Here is a 15,733-nt window from a genome sequence, read left to right as displayed (position 1 = left end):
AATAATAGGGCATAGCAAAAAAAAATGGCAGGGTTTCAACATAGCTTTAAACTGAACAGGCCGTGCAAAAGCACTTGAGACAACACCACCTCAACAGCAACCGCATGCAATATCTTATCGTCAGCTGCGTGCAGGCATTGGGGGGGGGGGAGTGCCGGTTCCACACGCTGACGGAGCAGCTGCGCAAGGCCTCCGCCACTGGCACTCCATCAAAGGTTGAAGCTTCACACAAACTCCGGGTTTTTCAGCTTTGTTAGTGAAGTAGTGACTTCGCACATGAACAGTGCATGCCCACTGCCGTCGCACGATTGCTGTGCGATTGTGGTGCCGATAGTTGTTGCGCGTCAGAAGCGGAGACGGCGGAGAGCACCGAAGGCGCAAGGCAAGGAGTCCATTTTTTGGGGGCAACAGCAGTGGGCAAACCGAGAGAGCGAACATGCGGGAAGCGTGCGCCTCTGTGGCCGGTCTACCAGCGACAGCACGACTGTGCACGCTCCCCCTCTCCTCTAGCTTGGCCGCTGCCGCCTCACCTTCCCCACCCCACTCGAAGGAACGCTGCACAAGCAGCAGAAGTAGTGACAGCTGCTGCCGGAGTCATGCTGTGAGCACAATCACAAAATGTTCCTCTGTGCTTATGACTTCGAGTAATTGGGGTTTTCTGTACACACTTTCAAGGTGATTCCATCTATATTTATTTCTTACTTTGGTTTACGTTCTGCACTGTCCTTTCGAGTCCCTTCACAAAAACTGCGTGTAAGAACAAAATGAGGATTTTATTTTACTTATATCCAGGTTTGACTGTACTGTTTAAGCTGATACATTTTAACAAGGCTTTACTGTATAAGTTTAGCACTGTTTTTTACTTCGTCAGACTGCATGGTGTAAAAAAAGGCACTGCCGGATAAAATTGAGGCTTAAATCGCATGGCATGCTCGCTGCTCTATTTCGTTTACCGCAGGCAGGCCTTACAAGTGTATCAGCCATGGTACCTATTTTGTTACCACGAACGCCAATGTAACCTAGTGAGGCGATTGCAAAAGTATGCATTCTGACAGGTGGTACACTACATATTCTTGCGACCAAACATGACGACCAGAGACTACAGTTATTCGACGGGAAAACAAGGACTCGAGAGAAAAGTTTACATTTGCCGCGACGACTGCCAGACTATAATAACAGAACAAACTGCATTCAAGCTGTGACCACAGCACCAGTCTTGGAGCTGATTTCAGGCTGTTATGACTACACCCTCTCTGAGCCCTCCACACTCCACTTCACATGCCGTGAAGAGTTTGCACAGGTCTCGGAAATGGAGCTGGACCCCCAAGAAATGGCCCGATCACAGCGACAAAACATGTTCACAGTGCACCAAAAAAACAATTGCCCTGTGGCATGCTGTGCAACTATAAACGTCCCACACATGCTCTAAAAATATTGCACCACCTGCGCTCTCTCGGTCTACACAAGCACTTGCCAATGACAATAACGTAATGACATGGCTTAGCCGATGTTGGTTCATACTGAACAACGTGCTTGGCCTGGTCTGTGTCGTGCACCAAGAGTCAGTTTTTGTGCTCAAACGGTGTGCATTGTTCACTATAAGCATGCCAGTGGAAATGCAGCAGCAGTTATGCAGAGCACAGCCAGGGTAGTAAAAAATAAATGGAAAATAAATAGCAAAAGGATGGCACACCCACTCACTGAATGAGACTCATGGCACAGAAAGGCAGGACAAGATGAAATCAGCACTGGTCTTGTCCCGTCTTTTTGCGCTATATGTCCGTCTCGATGCATCCCCAATTTAACCCCACCCCGACCGCCCCCAAAATTTCGCTCTGCAGCTCACCGACTGTTCCTCCTGCTTGACTTCCACGGCCATGGGCGGCACTGGTTCTACGTGGGGCGGCAGTGGCTGCAGCTGCGGTGGCGGAGGTGGCACCGTGGCCAGTTGTCGGTGGTGGGGTCCATGCCGTATGGACAGCAGCGCCTGCACCGCCTCCATGTCGGCAGGTCCCCAGGAGGTGGCGTAAGGGGGCGCCTCATGCTCCTCCGTGGCTGAGGCCGCCTCGGTGAGCGACAGCAGTGACGACCACACACCCGAGGAGGCGGGAGAACAGGAGGAAGAGGGAGGGGGCGTCGACCCCACTGCCACGGCCACCTCCTTGTCGCCGTACATCTCATCATAGTCCTCGGCCATGTAGTCATCATCATCATCGTCTTCATCCTCTGCTAGGGCGGGCGACGCCGCCGCATGCTGGTCCCCACGGTGCTTGCAGCTGGGGCTGCCGGGCACGCAGCTGCATGGCCGCTGTTTTTTCCGCTTCTTCTTCTCCTTTGGCTCTTTCCAGGGCTTCAGATATGCTGCGTGCGGGGAAAAAACACTCACCTGAACAACAGTGCAGAGATGCAAGCATTGTGTGTTGGAGCATGTGCAGGTAAGGATGTAAGTAAATGGAGCAAAGAACTTGTTCCATATGCAGTTATTTCTGTCCTGGCAATATCTGTGGCATACTGTAAGTGTTCAGGAGAAATCACACCAGTGAACACTAGCAGCACGCACATCACATACCTCTTAATTATTAACAGGTAACCAAAAAATTGGATGAGAAGGCCAAAACACGGTCGATTTACTTCTGCCCGTACTTGTACACTCCATAGTTTCCCCAATAGAGCAGAAAGTCGCACGAGGCACAGAGCGAGAATGTTTGGGAGGGCAAAACTTTTCTTTGGCACTGTGCTTTAGAAGCTGCTTGCATGCCTGTGACATAAAGGGGTTAGAAAGGCAACTGTCCCACAATAGCTTTAACCTTCAAGAGGCAATCTAGGCAAATAAAAAGCCCAGGCAGACTGCTTACAGTGCTGCTGGTAAACCTGTGTCCCTGTGTGATAGCAAAGCATAGCATACGAAGCTTGCAATCCAAGCTGTCAGATGTCACAAATGCATATGCAATACTGTCTGGTTTGCTCTATTGCACCATCATGACAGGGAGTACCATCACCTCAGCCAATGGCACGGTTGGGTTGCAACCCAGCTTGCTCTTCCCGAGCAGCCTCTCACTACTGAGCTGCCACCTGATATGGTGGACACGTTGCCACATACACAGTAAAACCTCGCTGATATGTTCCCGGTTCATATGATCAAAATCACAGACATTAAAAATGCCCCACACTATATTTTTCTCGATTGATAAGTTCCCAGATAACACGATTTCCCGGCTAATACGTTAAAAATTTTCACAAATTGTGGTCGTACAGCACGTTTCTGGACCAACCAAAAAATGCACAAACATAAAAGTCGGTCGAACGTGAGGGCACGCGGCCCTCACGCGAAGTGAAGAGCTGGAGTGCAGCGGCAGTCACCCGCTGTGGTGGTTTCTCTGCAGTGCATAGATGCAAGGCGGCGAAGCACCACCATTAACGAAAATAAAAACGGCGCGCTAGCATTCGAGACAAACGTTTTTGCAGGGACGCAATATGAAGAGAAGAAATGCTGAGGTTTCTTTGCGGTGCATAAGGTCAAAGAGGCAAAGCATCTACAAACTACAGTAATGCACTTACGTACGAGCGGGCTGGCTCCCAGGAACGCAGCTTAAAAAGGAGGAACGCTGTGACAATCAGCCGCCGTGGTGGCTTACACTCAGCGCTTATGTGCAAAGGAGCGAAGCACCCAAAAAAAAAAAAAGTGACGAGGAAGAGAGTTTGGTTACCTTCGTTATTGGCGTCGACAGACCGGATAAGTTACGAAGTTCATTCCGATAGCGTGAAAGCGGACTGAAATATGCGAGCACTAGAAAAGGATCTGTTTAGATCTTGTGCTAAGAATTTCTAATCGACATATTTATGAAATGAAGCTGTCAATAAATATTTTTGCACCTCACTCAAAAGCTACATTTCTCAAAATTAGGTGGTTTAGATCATACGTTTTCCCGGAAAATACATTTTTTTCCGCAATTTTTTAAGAAACGCATCACCGAGGATTTACTGTATGTGCCCACCGGATAGAGGGCAGCTTGCCCATCACCCGGTGAGGCAGCTGTGCAGCCTGCCACAAAACCGGCTTCAGACAAACATACATACAAACAAACAATGGCCAAATGCAGGGAATGACCGTTATAAGTGCTAGCACACTGAAAAAAGAAGTGGAGATCCAGCTTATACACTGACCCCCAATGTCCTTGATGCGGTAGATGCGGTGTGGAGCAGCGCCGTCGTTGATCCGCCGAACGTTTGGGAGCTTGCGGAATGCAGCACGGACACGCTGCTTGGCCTTGGACAGCCGGTTGGGATCTTGTTCATCCCATTTGCGCTTCAGGATTGACCAGTCCTGCAAAGAGGCCCACCGCAGCAACACACTTACAAGACTGCAAGGCTTGGAACAGCCGGAAAAGAAGGGTTTTTTCGCATCTGCAACAGAGCGGAAGTTCATGCTTCTGCTCCAGCAACGGACCCTGCCTATTGACATGGTCAGCTGTAGAGCAAGGTTTCATTCCAGAACTGTGACCAGTTTTAGGTCATTTTAATAAATATGCCACTATGTTGTTTTAGGCTTAAGCCTTGTGCAAGTTTATTTGTCGACAGCAATACCACTTTACTGCACAAAATCAGTATTTCTTTAGATTGCAAGGCACTAGAACAGGCACGGAAGGCTATTCCCTACGCATTTGCGAGGCTATTCCCACTAGAGAATAGCCTTGCAAATGCGCGTGCGCAAGAGCTTGCAGGCGTCACCCACGGATGAGCGACCATCACCACCATCATTTTTTTTCCCCCTCCGCAAACTCCTGCTACCCACATCGGCATCGGTATCACCAGCTCCAGCTTTCTGCGGCTGCCAACCGCACGCGTGTTGCGGTTAGTTGTGGATTTTGTGTGCTGTTCGAGTTTTTTTTTTTTCATGAACTTCTGCCGAGCACTGGGATTTTAGCTTGGTGGGCAAGCACCTTAACATCTACATGGCTGACCTTAAATTTAAAGTTGCAGAATAGCTATTGAAAGTCGCAGGCGTGCGCTGGACAGGAAATTCAACGTGGATGAGAAGAGTGTTCGACAATGGTGCAACCAAACAGATGCATTGCGGATATCACAAGCTGCGAAAAGCGCGCTTCACGAGGCAAGCCATGCAAGTGCCCCAAAGTGGAAGAAGAGCTACTCTTAGCTAGGTGATGGAAGTGTAGAACAATGGTTGTGCATTAACACTGGCAATGAAAAAATGGAGGACACACTTTAGCTCCACCTTAAGGGAATGATGCAATAACGTAATGAGTTAATATCCATATATGCAGAAGGTCATTCTCTACTTTACACAACAGTGCAATCCACTTACAGTATTTACGCGATTGTAAGTCAACCTATTTTTTTTTAATCTGAAAATCCGAAGTGGAGGGCCGACTTAAAATACAAACCAAAGCATCGCACCATAAATAAAGTCAAGACAAACGAGATACCAGGCAAGCTATAGCATGGTTGCATTTTTGCTGCACGGCTCCATCACATCACTCTTGGCGCTGGCCTTGAGCAGATGCTATGTCAACGCGCAAAACCGGCATCCCCACCCTGCACGCGGCGGCCGATGGTGGCTGTTGATAAGCAGCAAACCAGCACCAGCCCACTCCCAACACGTGGCCGCAGATTGCGTCTGCTGACAAGCGACGGCTGCCCGATAACGCATTCGTGTTCGACTCTTAAGGGGGGACGCGGGGATCAGATAGTGAAAATCGTGGGAAAAATCGATTTTTGGAAACCGCGCGTTTCGGTATCTGCAACGCCTAATCTGCGTTGTATCAAAATCGTTTCACTGAAAACGCAGTAAAAGTGCCCGAAAAAAATTTAATTTGTCAGTGCACAGGGCGAGAAAACAGTTATAGATCGCGCAAAATCCCCGCAGTTCGCGGAGCCATATCTCGTCTTCCCCGCCCCCTAGCGTCGCCACCTTGGTATCATTTCAAAAGTTTCAAAAACTAAATGCTGAAGGTAGGATGAATCAACCAACGCGTGAAGTGCCTTTCAGCCAGTCCCGTGGCGGCTTGCCGCTCCGCCATCAGCGGAGTGATACCTGAATCAGAGACCCCACGTACTTTAATCTCCGTAGGCCTAATCTGCAGCTATGTTGTCAGCGACTAACTATTTATTCATAGAAACATAAAAAACAATAAAAGCGAAAGCGAAGCTGCCACGGGACGGGCTGAAAGGCACTCCGCGCACTAGGTGACTCCTCCTACCCTCAGCGTTGAGTTGAAAAAAAAAAAAAAGGCGGGAGACGGAACATTTAATCAGATTTAAATTAGGGAAATCGGCCGCACAGGATAATAATTTCAGGTTTCTAAGAATGCTCGGAACGTGTAGATCGAGTTCCCACGGTAAAAAGACAAGTTCAGATTCCTGTATAGTGCACCATTAATGACCATCGGATATCTTTTCTTAAAATTACATGACCTGCCTAAGCCCATTTCTCTTTGATTTCAACTAGGATGTCACTAACCCGCGTTTGTTCCCTCACCCACTCTGTTCTCTTCCTGTTTTTTGAAGTTACGTCTACAATATCCCTTTCCTATGCTCACTGCATTGTCCTCAGTATAAGCACCTTACACACCGCACCTTTAAATCGGCATTGATGCACCCTTCACGTTAGGAAACTAAAGTTTTTTGCCAATGTCTGTTCCACTAAATTTTGACAATGAGTGGACAGGAGCAAACAGATTGATAGACAGGGCAATAGCGTTCTGTAGGCACATGCAACTCAAAACAAATCCAGAGACTACATGCGCTACGTTGGAGTGACATAAGCTAGCCCCTATGCCAAGTGACACAGCTGCAAACAAGCACAGCATATAAAGATAACTCAGCTCAAAGACTGCAAATGTTGCAGTTTAAGCTAACTAATGCTTGAGTAAGAGAGGCACAATGTCTGGGCGTGCTCTGTCACATACCTGCAACACCTTTACGCATCAAACAACTGACCAAGACTGACCTTGAAGACGTTGGGCCCCTCACGGTTGAAGCTCTTGCTTCCCTGGTGTGTCCAGCGGATGAGGAAGACACCCCTGCGGCGGTTCAACCACTGCAGGTCATCACCATAGCAGCCACTGTCCAGGCAGGGGACCAGGAAGTCCCGCACCAACAAGCAGTTGCGGGGACTCCACGCGCCACTCCCGCCGCGGCGCTTTCCGCCGCCGCTTTTGTTTGTTGTGCGCCCCGTGGTGGCATTGTCCCAGTTGGCAACCACGTCCTCTCCGGACCCCACCATGGTGCCTGAAAACAGCACACCCCCACATTTCAACAACAACCCTGGAGGAAGACTACGACGTTTAATAGGAGGTAATCCACAACAGTACCTAGAACCCCAGGCAGTCAAAATTAATAGTCCTCCATTACTGCATCCTTCATAGCTTAAATGCAGCTTCGGCACATTAAACCCCACAAACATAACAGTACCCTATTTACTCACAAATGAATGCATCTCTCCTTTTCTTTTCTCAGCAAAAATAGTGAACATTCAGGTGGCGTTTTCGTAAAACAAGATAATATGTTCGCGAAAATTTATATTATGACAACAAAAATAGTGAGTGTGAGTTTGAAGCAGGCCGCAAAAGCATCAACACATTGTAACAGACCGATTTCACAAGCAGTTGCGCTACGCCACCGCCGCCGCTGCACCCTGAGAGTTGTACTACTCCAGCTGGTGAGTGCGCCGGCGCAGCGTGCTGTCCATGCACGGCTAGCAGTGCTGTTTGCATCATCACTCGTCTCTTCGCAGCACACATTCAGGTTTTAAGGCATGGGTGGCTTCCTCTAATCACTGAAATATGCTGCGGCAGGTGTATCGAGGAGACGGCAGCAGATTTCGCGTAGCCAGGATAATGGTCCTCACAGGACTGTGTAGAAGCCGGTCAAAGAGGCAGCTGGCATTTCTCCGTTCTGCACTTTCAGCTTCTTGCCACTCTAGTTCAGTGCAAGTTGGCATAAGTGTGAATTTTTATGGCACATGCGGAAGCGCAGTTTAGTTGCCGTCAGATTCTGTTGAAGGAGCAAGGTCACGGTCGGTTGCACCCTCGGGCTGATTTGTGAAGCTGTCCTACCTGCATTCTGCCCCGCATAAGGCTACGGTGGAAGAAGTGGGTGGAGTTCTAGTGCCATTTTCAGTCCTCCACGAGACATGAGCATTTGCTGCGGGCATCCCGAGCTCATTACTCATGTTGCAACACACGCAAAAATCTCATTTTATGCAATAAAAACAGCTGCCGGGCGACAAATGTGTCATATTGGAGATATAGACAAGGGTGTGTTAATGTGAAATATTCCCGACATTTCCCTGCACATCTACTTTTGAGCATGGGTAAATATATATGCCTTTTTGCAGTGTGCAATTCTGTCGCATTATCACTGGCATCTTACTCAGACCTTCCCATGATAAGAAAATATATAAATTTCCTGGCTTGAGACTGCACCATAAGACTGCGCCATTGCGGTGCAGTCTCAAGCATGGTCAGGCCAGCACTGAGGTCCTAGCTGGTCGTGCGGCACTGCTCCGACAGCTAATATAAAATTCGAAAACTAAAAAGGAAAACAGTGCTGCAACGGGCAGCTCTGGAATGGACTTGAAAGCTACATACTAATCACTATTCAGTTGAAAAGCAGAACATATTCACTTCTCACAGATTTCTTAAAACAAAGACGGCATAACTTGTTCGTACTGCCCAGGTCTACTATAGACTGAGCAGTACACACACTGAGGTCTATAGACCGAGCGGTATAACAGAGTATAAACTGTCAAGCCACAAAAAGAGAAGCTGACTTCTTTTCATATTTTTTTTTTTCATGTACGCTCCGTGTATCAAAAACGCTCCCCCAAAGCAGACAGATGCATGGGAAGTTTTAAGTAGCCTAAAAAACGGAACATCAATCTTTATTGCTTCCTTGCCAAATGCAGCTGAAATTCATGTGGTAACGTACTGCATGAGCGCCTTGTTGCAACAAAAAAAAAATGTAGACTAATTCTTGCGGGATTGTGCGAATAATGCAAAGTAAAACAAAAGTATAAACACTACACACTTTCATCTAGTCCTACAAAATGTACAACCGTAATCTTGCATAATTATACCATGTTTATGGGGGTTTAATGTCCCAAAGTGACTCACGACTATGAGGGACGCCGTAGTGAAGGGCTCCTGAAACTTCGACCACCTAGGGTTTTTAACGTGCACTGACATCGCACGGTACACAGGCCTCTAGAATTTCGCCTCCACCAAAATTAGACCGCCGAGGCCGGGATCGGACTCGAGAGTTTCGGGTCAGCAGCCGAGCGCCATTACCACTGAGCCACCTCATTATTATACCAGTTGTTCTGTTTAAATGTAGACCTCGTTCTGTACAATATGACAGATAATTCAGTAAAGCATGACATTAAAGGTCTGCTTATTCGGTATATTTACGCTTGTTTCTATATATAATAAATCACCACCTGGCTCGACTGGCTTGGCGCTGAAGGGGAAGAAGAACAGCGGCTTCTGGTCGCCCAGGCGGTCGACATGCTCGGCCTATAAATTATGGTCGAATAAAAGTCTTTACTACTACTACTACTACTACTACTAAAGGGAGAAAAAAAATGTGTCATTTCTTCTTTTTTTTTCATATTCTAGAGCACAGGCGAAGAAATAAAAAAGTTTCGTGACATGGCCTATTGCCTGGAATGGGACCTGGAAACTGCCAGGAAAATCAAGCGGCCAGAAACACAAACATCATCTGAACACGTGAAAACATTTGTATCAGCATGCGTAGGAATGTGTTTCTCGTCAATCAAATGAAAGCGAAGGGCGCACTTTGATTACTAGTTGCACCATTTCAAAACCCGAAGATTCGATTGACAAGTGAGGCGATCCGCTGCGGTCACCACCTCCCGTGTCTGAGCAGCTGCTACCCCTCTCAGAGCCGTAACTGCGTCTGGTTCGTTTAGCAGAATGCGATAAATCCTGCAAACTGCAAGCGAATCTAATGTCATTCAGAGCGCGAAGGAAAGTGGGCTACCAAGTAGGCGGCATCGCAAAGGACTATGGTCAAGATGGCGACTTGGTCGCTTCTGGAAAGCACGCGCATGTGCAATGGGTCTTGTGAAATCAGTCTACTGGTTTCCCAAACTTTCCTGTCAGCATAACCATGCTCCAACCAACCAGGCTGGACTAGAGAGCTAACATTAAGTCTAACAAAGCCAGTTGGCTATATTACAGTACAATAAATTCAGACAAGCTGTTATACACACAATTTTTTAGCACCTTTTTCCACCGATCTTTTTTCCTGCCAGCTTATAGGTTTGTGTTGGTGGGTACAAAGAGCCTTTTTGTTGTCACCTCCTTACATTGCCTTCACACCTGTTCAAATCCAAATACATATTTTATTGCAAACTATATGGATGCTGTTGCTTCTTTTCAAGCACATGCAACTCCAAATTTTTCACATTTAGATTTCAGATACCTACATTGAAGCACAGGCATTTCCACAGCAGCAGCTCAAAATGTGTATAGCCAAGAATCATTAAAAGCAGAGAGCACACCACCACAGCATTTTACCATTTCTTTTTCTTCTTTGTGATTTTAACTTTCCGCAATTAACTGGTACAATGATTTTTCACCTACGTGTCATAGCTCATTTGAGTGCTCTTCTTTCATCAACCTATGCCTGGACTTGAATCTAAAGCAGCTTGTACTTCAACCTACTCGACGCACGCAATATTCAGCTAACATTCTAGATCTTATTCTCACAACTGCACCTCATTTAATTCCTTCGTTAACCTTTCTACCTGCTTTGAGTGATCATTGCATTGTTCACTTCGACATTCAAGCACTTCCGTTCCTGTCAAGAAATCGTCGAAAGTCATGCGCGATTATAATAGAAATGCTGATTTTCTTGCTATAAACGGCGAATCAGAAAAATTCATTGATTACTATTCCCAGTTCTGAAACCCGTTTTGTTGCCAGAACTGGACTTTATTTAAAGAAAAAGTGGCTGCACTAATTACTGAACACATTCCTCAAAAACGAATAAATCTATAATCTAATGCTCCATGGTTTAATGCACACTTGAAATGTCTGCTGAACAAAAGGAAAAGACGATTTCGGTGTGCTAAGACTGCACAGACACCTCATCGTTGGAATGCATACTTCGCTGCAAATGCAGCATATAAGGAAGCCATCTTGGAAAGTAAAAATGAGTTCTACCAGCAAACTTTACTGTCTCTCCTTAAAGATGATCCAAAAAAGTTTTGGAATGTGGTCAGTAATAATAAGATTAGTACTGTTGTCCTTCACGATTAATGCAGTAAGCCTGTAAATGATCACGACTGCTGCAATATTCTGAATAAGGTATTTGCTTCGTATTTTTCAACCACATTTACTACTAATCACCCAGTTGTTCGCCATTGTGAATATGTTCCAATGTATCCTTTAACTATTGATTCTGCTGGTATTGCCTCTCTGGTTCAAAAACAAAAGCTCTCTTCCTGTGCGGGCATTGACGGTATTAATATCAAATTTTTCTTAAAGTACAGCTACATACTCATCTTTGATATTACGTGAGATATTTGCCCAATATTTTGCAGTCTGGCTGTATTCCAAGTGAATGGAAGGTAGGGTAGGTGGTTCCTTTGCATAGATCAGCAAGTACTCATTCACCCCTTAATTACAGGCCAATCTCATTGACCAGTGTTCCATGCAAGATCCTTGAACACACCATTTACTCGCACCTTGTCTCTTTCCTAGAAAATATCTCATTTTTACTTCATGTCAACATGGTTTTAGAAAATCCTTTTCATGTGAAACGCAGCTGACGTCTTTCACAGATGATTTATTTCAGGCAATGGATGACGGAAATGTAACGGACTGCATCTTCTTGGATTTTGCCAAAGCATTTGATACTGTTTCTCGTCAATTACTTTTTCTTAAGCTCAGTGCTCTCAGTACTGACAACAAGATTTTAGGCTGGATTCAGCGTTTTTTGTCTAATCGTTCTCAGTATGTCTCCGTTAACAACCACAATTCTTCTCCTACCACTGTAACTTCTGGTGTTCCGCAAGGTTCTGTTTTAGGGCCTCTTTTGTTCCTCATTTATATTAATGACCTACCATCACAAGTAACGTCCGATATAAAATTTTCTGACGATTGTGTAATCTATCGCGTTATTTCTGTCCCCTCTGACAATGTTGCGTTACAATATGACCTCAACTGCTTTTTCTTGGTGCACGGATTGGCTTACGACCCTTAATGTTACTAAATGTAAATGCATGCGAGTCTCTTGCCGCCCTTCGAGTGATCACACCCCCTATTTCTTTGGCAGTTCTTTACTAATTTCAGTAACATCTTATAAATACCGTGGCGTTCACATCACAAATAACCTATCCTGAAAAATGCATCTTGAATTTGTGTCAAATAATGCTAATCGCACGCTTGGATTCCTTCGCCGTCATTTCTCATCGGCCATCGTGCCTGTACAACTCCATCTATATAGTACTTTAACAAGACCCAAACTGGAATACGCATGCTCGGTTTGCGACCCCGATCACCTCGTCCTTTCACACACTAATGAAACCATTCAGAACAGCGCCGCACGCTTTATTTTTTCGAACTACTCAAGAACTGCTAGTGTATCTGCTATGAAATCTGCCTCTAATCTTCCTGACCTTGCTCTCCGTTGCAGGTACTTTCGGCTTTGTTTCATAAAATTTACAGTGACATCACTCTTAATCAACAATTACTTACTCCTCCACCGCACGTGTCATCCTGCATCGGCCACCGGTTTAAAGCTGGCATCCCGTAAAAGCCACCCTGATACCCGTCTCCATTCGTTTATTCCTTGCACTTGTAATGAATGCAACCAGCTCCCTGCCTCCATTGCTACAACAAGCAGTGCACCTATGATTCTTGTATGCCCCTCCTCTCTGTAATGGGCCTTGAGAGTATGAAAATAAATTAAACAAAACAATTAAACCACATGCCACCTGCTAGCACACCAGAAACAGTAGCAATAGCAGAATTAGTAGTGGGAGTAATGGCACACTGGAAAATGAGGTCATAGTATGTCCAGCGTAACACAAGTAACAATGAGCTGTAACATTAACACCACATTACTTCATAATTCAACTTGAGTGAGGACCTGATTCAGCTTCTGCTACAGATAATTTGTTAAGGCATTTGGCAACTTTAAATTGACTGCCACACAGTGTAGTCTTAGCGCAAAAGTGCAAGCTGAAAGGTGACGATCTGTAAATACACCACGGATGACAGTTTTAACACCCGTGACCCCTTAAAGAAGTATGCATGCTGTCAACACTTTCAAGCTAAAAGTAGCCTCTGCTAAAACAAACATCACGTCCTTTACTGCCACATCTGAAATGAAATCATTAAGGACAATTATTAAGCATAAGAAGAAATTGTAAACTAGAAGCCAAATCAGATGCAAACTAGCTCGACCAGTTTTCTGCAACAGATGACAATTACACATGCCTGTGACAGTGCCATACATTATGTACAACGAAAGCACAGCGGAGAACTGTAGAAAGTGAGCAAAAAAATGATACAAACAATTATACGAGTCAGAAGGACAGGCTTAACTGGAAAGAGATTCAAGATGTTGATTATGATGCAAAGCGAGAATATATTAAAAAAAGCTGCGAAGGAAATAAATGTGCCATCGCAAGCCAACACACAATGTCTCCTATGCTAATTTCGTCAACAGAAAAGTTCGTGCACATGAGCGCAGTTGCGCCTGCCGCTTTGTACAAGTTTTGTTTTTTCGGCAATGAAATCCACGACAGAAATTCAACCTGAGGTGCGATCAAAGAAGCAGCACGAGCAAGATTTCCGACGCCTCAACGCTTTGCATTTGAACGTAATGGCGCCATAAGCAGTTTACAAGCAGTTAGCGTGACAGACAACGTCACTCACGTGCTAACCGCACTACTCAAGCCGCCATTGCAGCGATGAATTCCTGTCAAACACGATTTCGCAAACTCTCACAAAGTCGCAGAATTCGAACGCTCCTATCGGCCATTGAGCGACCGTCCAGCGAGTGTCATGGAGAATCGACAACGAAACCGCGATAAATATTCGGGGACGCCTCATTACTGGGCCTTAAACTGCGCTAATCGCCTTTGTCTTTTCGGGCGCAATCAACAAATATCGCTTCAAACGCACCGCGCGTGAGACGGGCAGACGGCAAAGCCATGCGCGCCGCCGCCGCCGCGAGGTCCGGCCGACTCCCCAAAAACCAGCGCGTCCCAACAAACAAAAACAAGAGAAAAGCCTAAACGACCGCGCCGCCACGGGCGCACAAGGATTTTCTTTTTTCGAGAATCGGGGGGAAAAGCAGTGCGCGTGATTATAATCTCGCCACAGTTTATCAGCGACAACCGTATCTACGGCGGTTCCGAAACGGAGCCGATATGCCGACCGCCTTGCAAGGAAGGAACAAGTAGACAATGATCAACACCGCGGCGCCGCGGCGACAACGCTGTCGGGGCGGCTTGACAGCGCGCCGGCCGACGCCGACTTTCACTTTTTTTTCGTGCACTCGCAAAGCCGCGAACAACGCGGAAAGCGCGCAGCGAAAGCGGCCTCACGATTTTGCCGAAACCACGCACCGCGCCGCGCCGGCCATCCAAGAATGCCGAGTCGCGCGAAACCAGAGCGTCATTGTTGGCTGCGCAGTTGAAGCGATCCCGACCGCTCAAGTCGCTGTTTCGCCACTCACCTTTCCCCACCGCCTGAGGACGATTAAAAATCGGTTTCAAAAAGCTTCTCGAGCGGCAGGGCGATTTTTGCAGAGGTTTCGCAGGGCCCGTGACAGCCAACAAAGCGCCAGTGCTCCGCTCACCCGAAAGCTAAACAACCGTTCGCGGCTGCCCCGACTGCGTTCAAAAAGTTTAGGCGTGGGGCACCCACGTGCTTGCTGCCAGCGCTGTTCGAAAGCGTGAGACGCGTTCGTGACGCGCCGGGCATGACTCGAACGCGGCGAGAAGACCTAAGACGCTGACTTTACAGCGAAAACTGTCAAAATGCTTCGCCGACATACCTGGCGGAGGCAACAACAACGTGGTCTTGCTAGGTCCTTTGTGCTCCGGCGGCCGGTTTGCGAGATGGGCTCCGTGCTGCACTTCGAAGTCCCGAGTGTCAACGACGATGATTCTTCATGGTACAACTTAATCGCGAAACGGAGAGGAACGCAGTTTCCGGCCAACTTGGAGTAATCATGCAACGAAAACTAAACGCAACTACGCGCACGGATGCCTGTTTGCGCGCGGGTAAAAAGCCAGAAGAGGTTGCGATTGATAGCGATGTCGATGACTCAGCGCGGCGGACGCAGAAGCGAAAGTGAACCCTGCAGCAATCCGAAACCAACTACGCTGGGGATGATTGCGACATGCGATGCGTCGGTTTCGTTTGACATAGCTCACGTGCAATCTAGATTTTTTGCGGGGAAAGAAGCTGCGCGCAGTTGTCAGATGTACTGACGCCTTTGGTGCATCTGAAAATCTCGAAGAATAGCCGTCTGCAAGTTTTTTTTTTTTTTCTGGCATAGCATTCGCAATTTATATCTGACGCTCGATCGTCATCAAGGAGAACAAAAATATAATTTGAGAAAAATGAGCATCAATTCTTTTTTTCTTAACTCTCTATTTATCCAAAGACTATGTTTGGTAGTAGTAGCTCCATGGTTTAATCCACAGGTATATGTGTCGCAAGAAAAAAAT

General features: G+C 46.6%; 1 protein-coding gene across 1 annotated transcript in view; it reads right to left on the bottom strand.

Moving 5' to 3' along the window:
* LOC144106296 (uncharacterized) overlaps positions 1 to 15,309 on the bottom strand; it is a 30,016-nt gene extending 14,707 nt beyond the window's left edge. The window contains exons 1-4 of the mRNA XM_077639077.1: positions 15,055 to 15,309; positions 6,968 to 7,248; positions 4,165 to 4,324; positions 1,847 to 2,361 (exon numbers count right to left, since the gene is read on the bottom strand). Of these exons, the coding sequence (XP_077495203.1) occupies positions 1,847 to 2,361; positions 4,165 to 4,324; positions 6,968 to 7,243 (951 nt within the window). The 5' untranslated portion in view covers positions 7,244 to 7,248; positions 15,055 to 15,309. The remainder of the gene's footprint in view (positions 1 to 1,846; positions 2,362 to 4,164; positions 4,325 to 6,967; positions 7,249 to 15,054) is intronic.
* Between the last annotated feature and the right edge of the window lie 424 nt (positions 15,310 to 15,733).

This window comes from Amblyomma americanum, chromosome 10 (assembly GCF_052857255.1).
Source record: "Amblyomma americanum isolate KBUSLIRL-KWMA chromosome 10, ASM5285725v1, whole genome shotgun sequence".
In the NCBI taxonomy this organism is placed as follows: Eukaryota; Metazoa; Arthropoda; class Arachnida; order Ixodida; family Ixodidae; genus Amblyomma; species Amblyomma americanum.
This window is presented reverse-complemented; position numbering and strand designations above follow the sequence as displayed.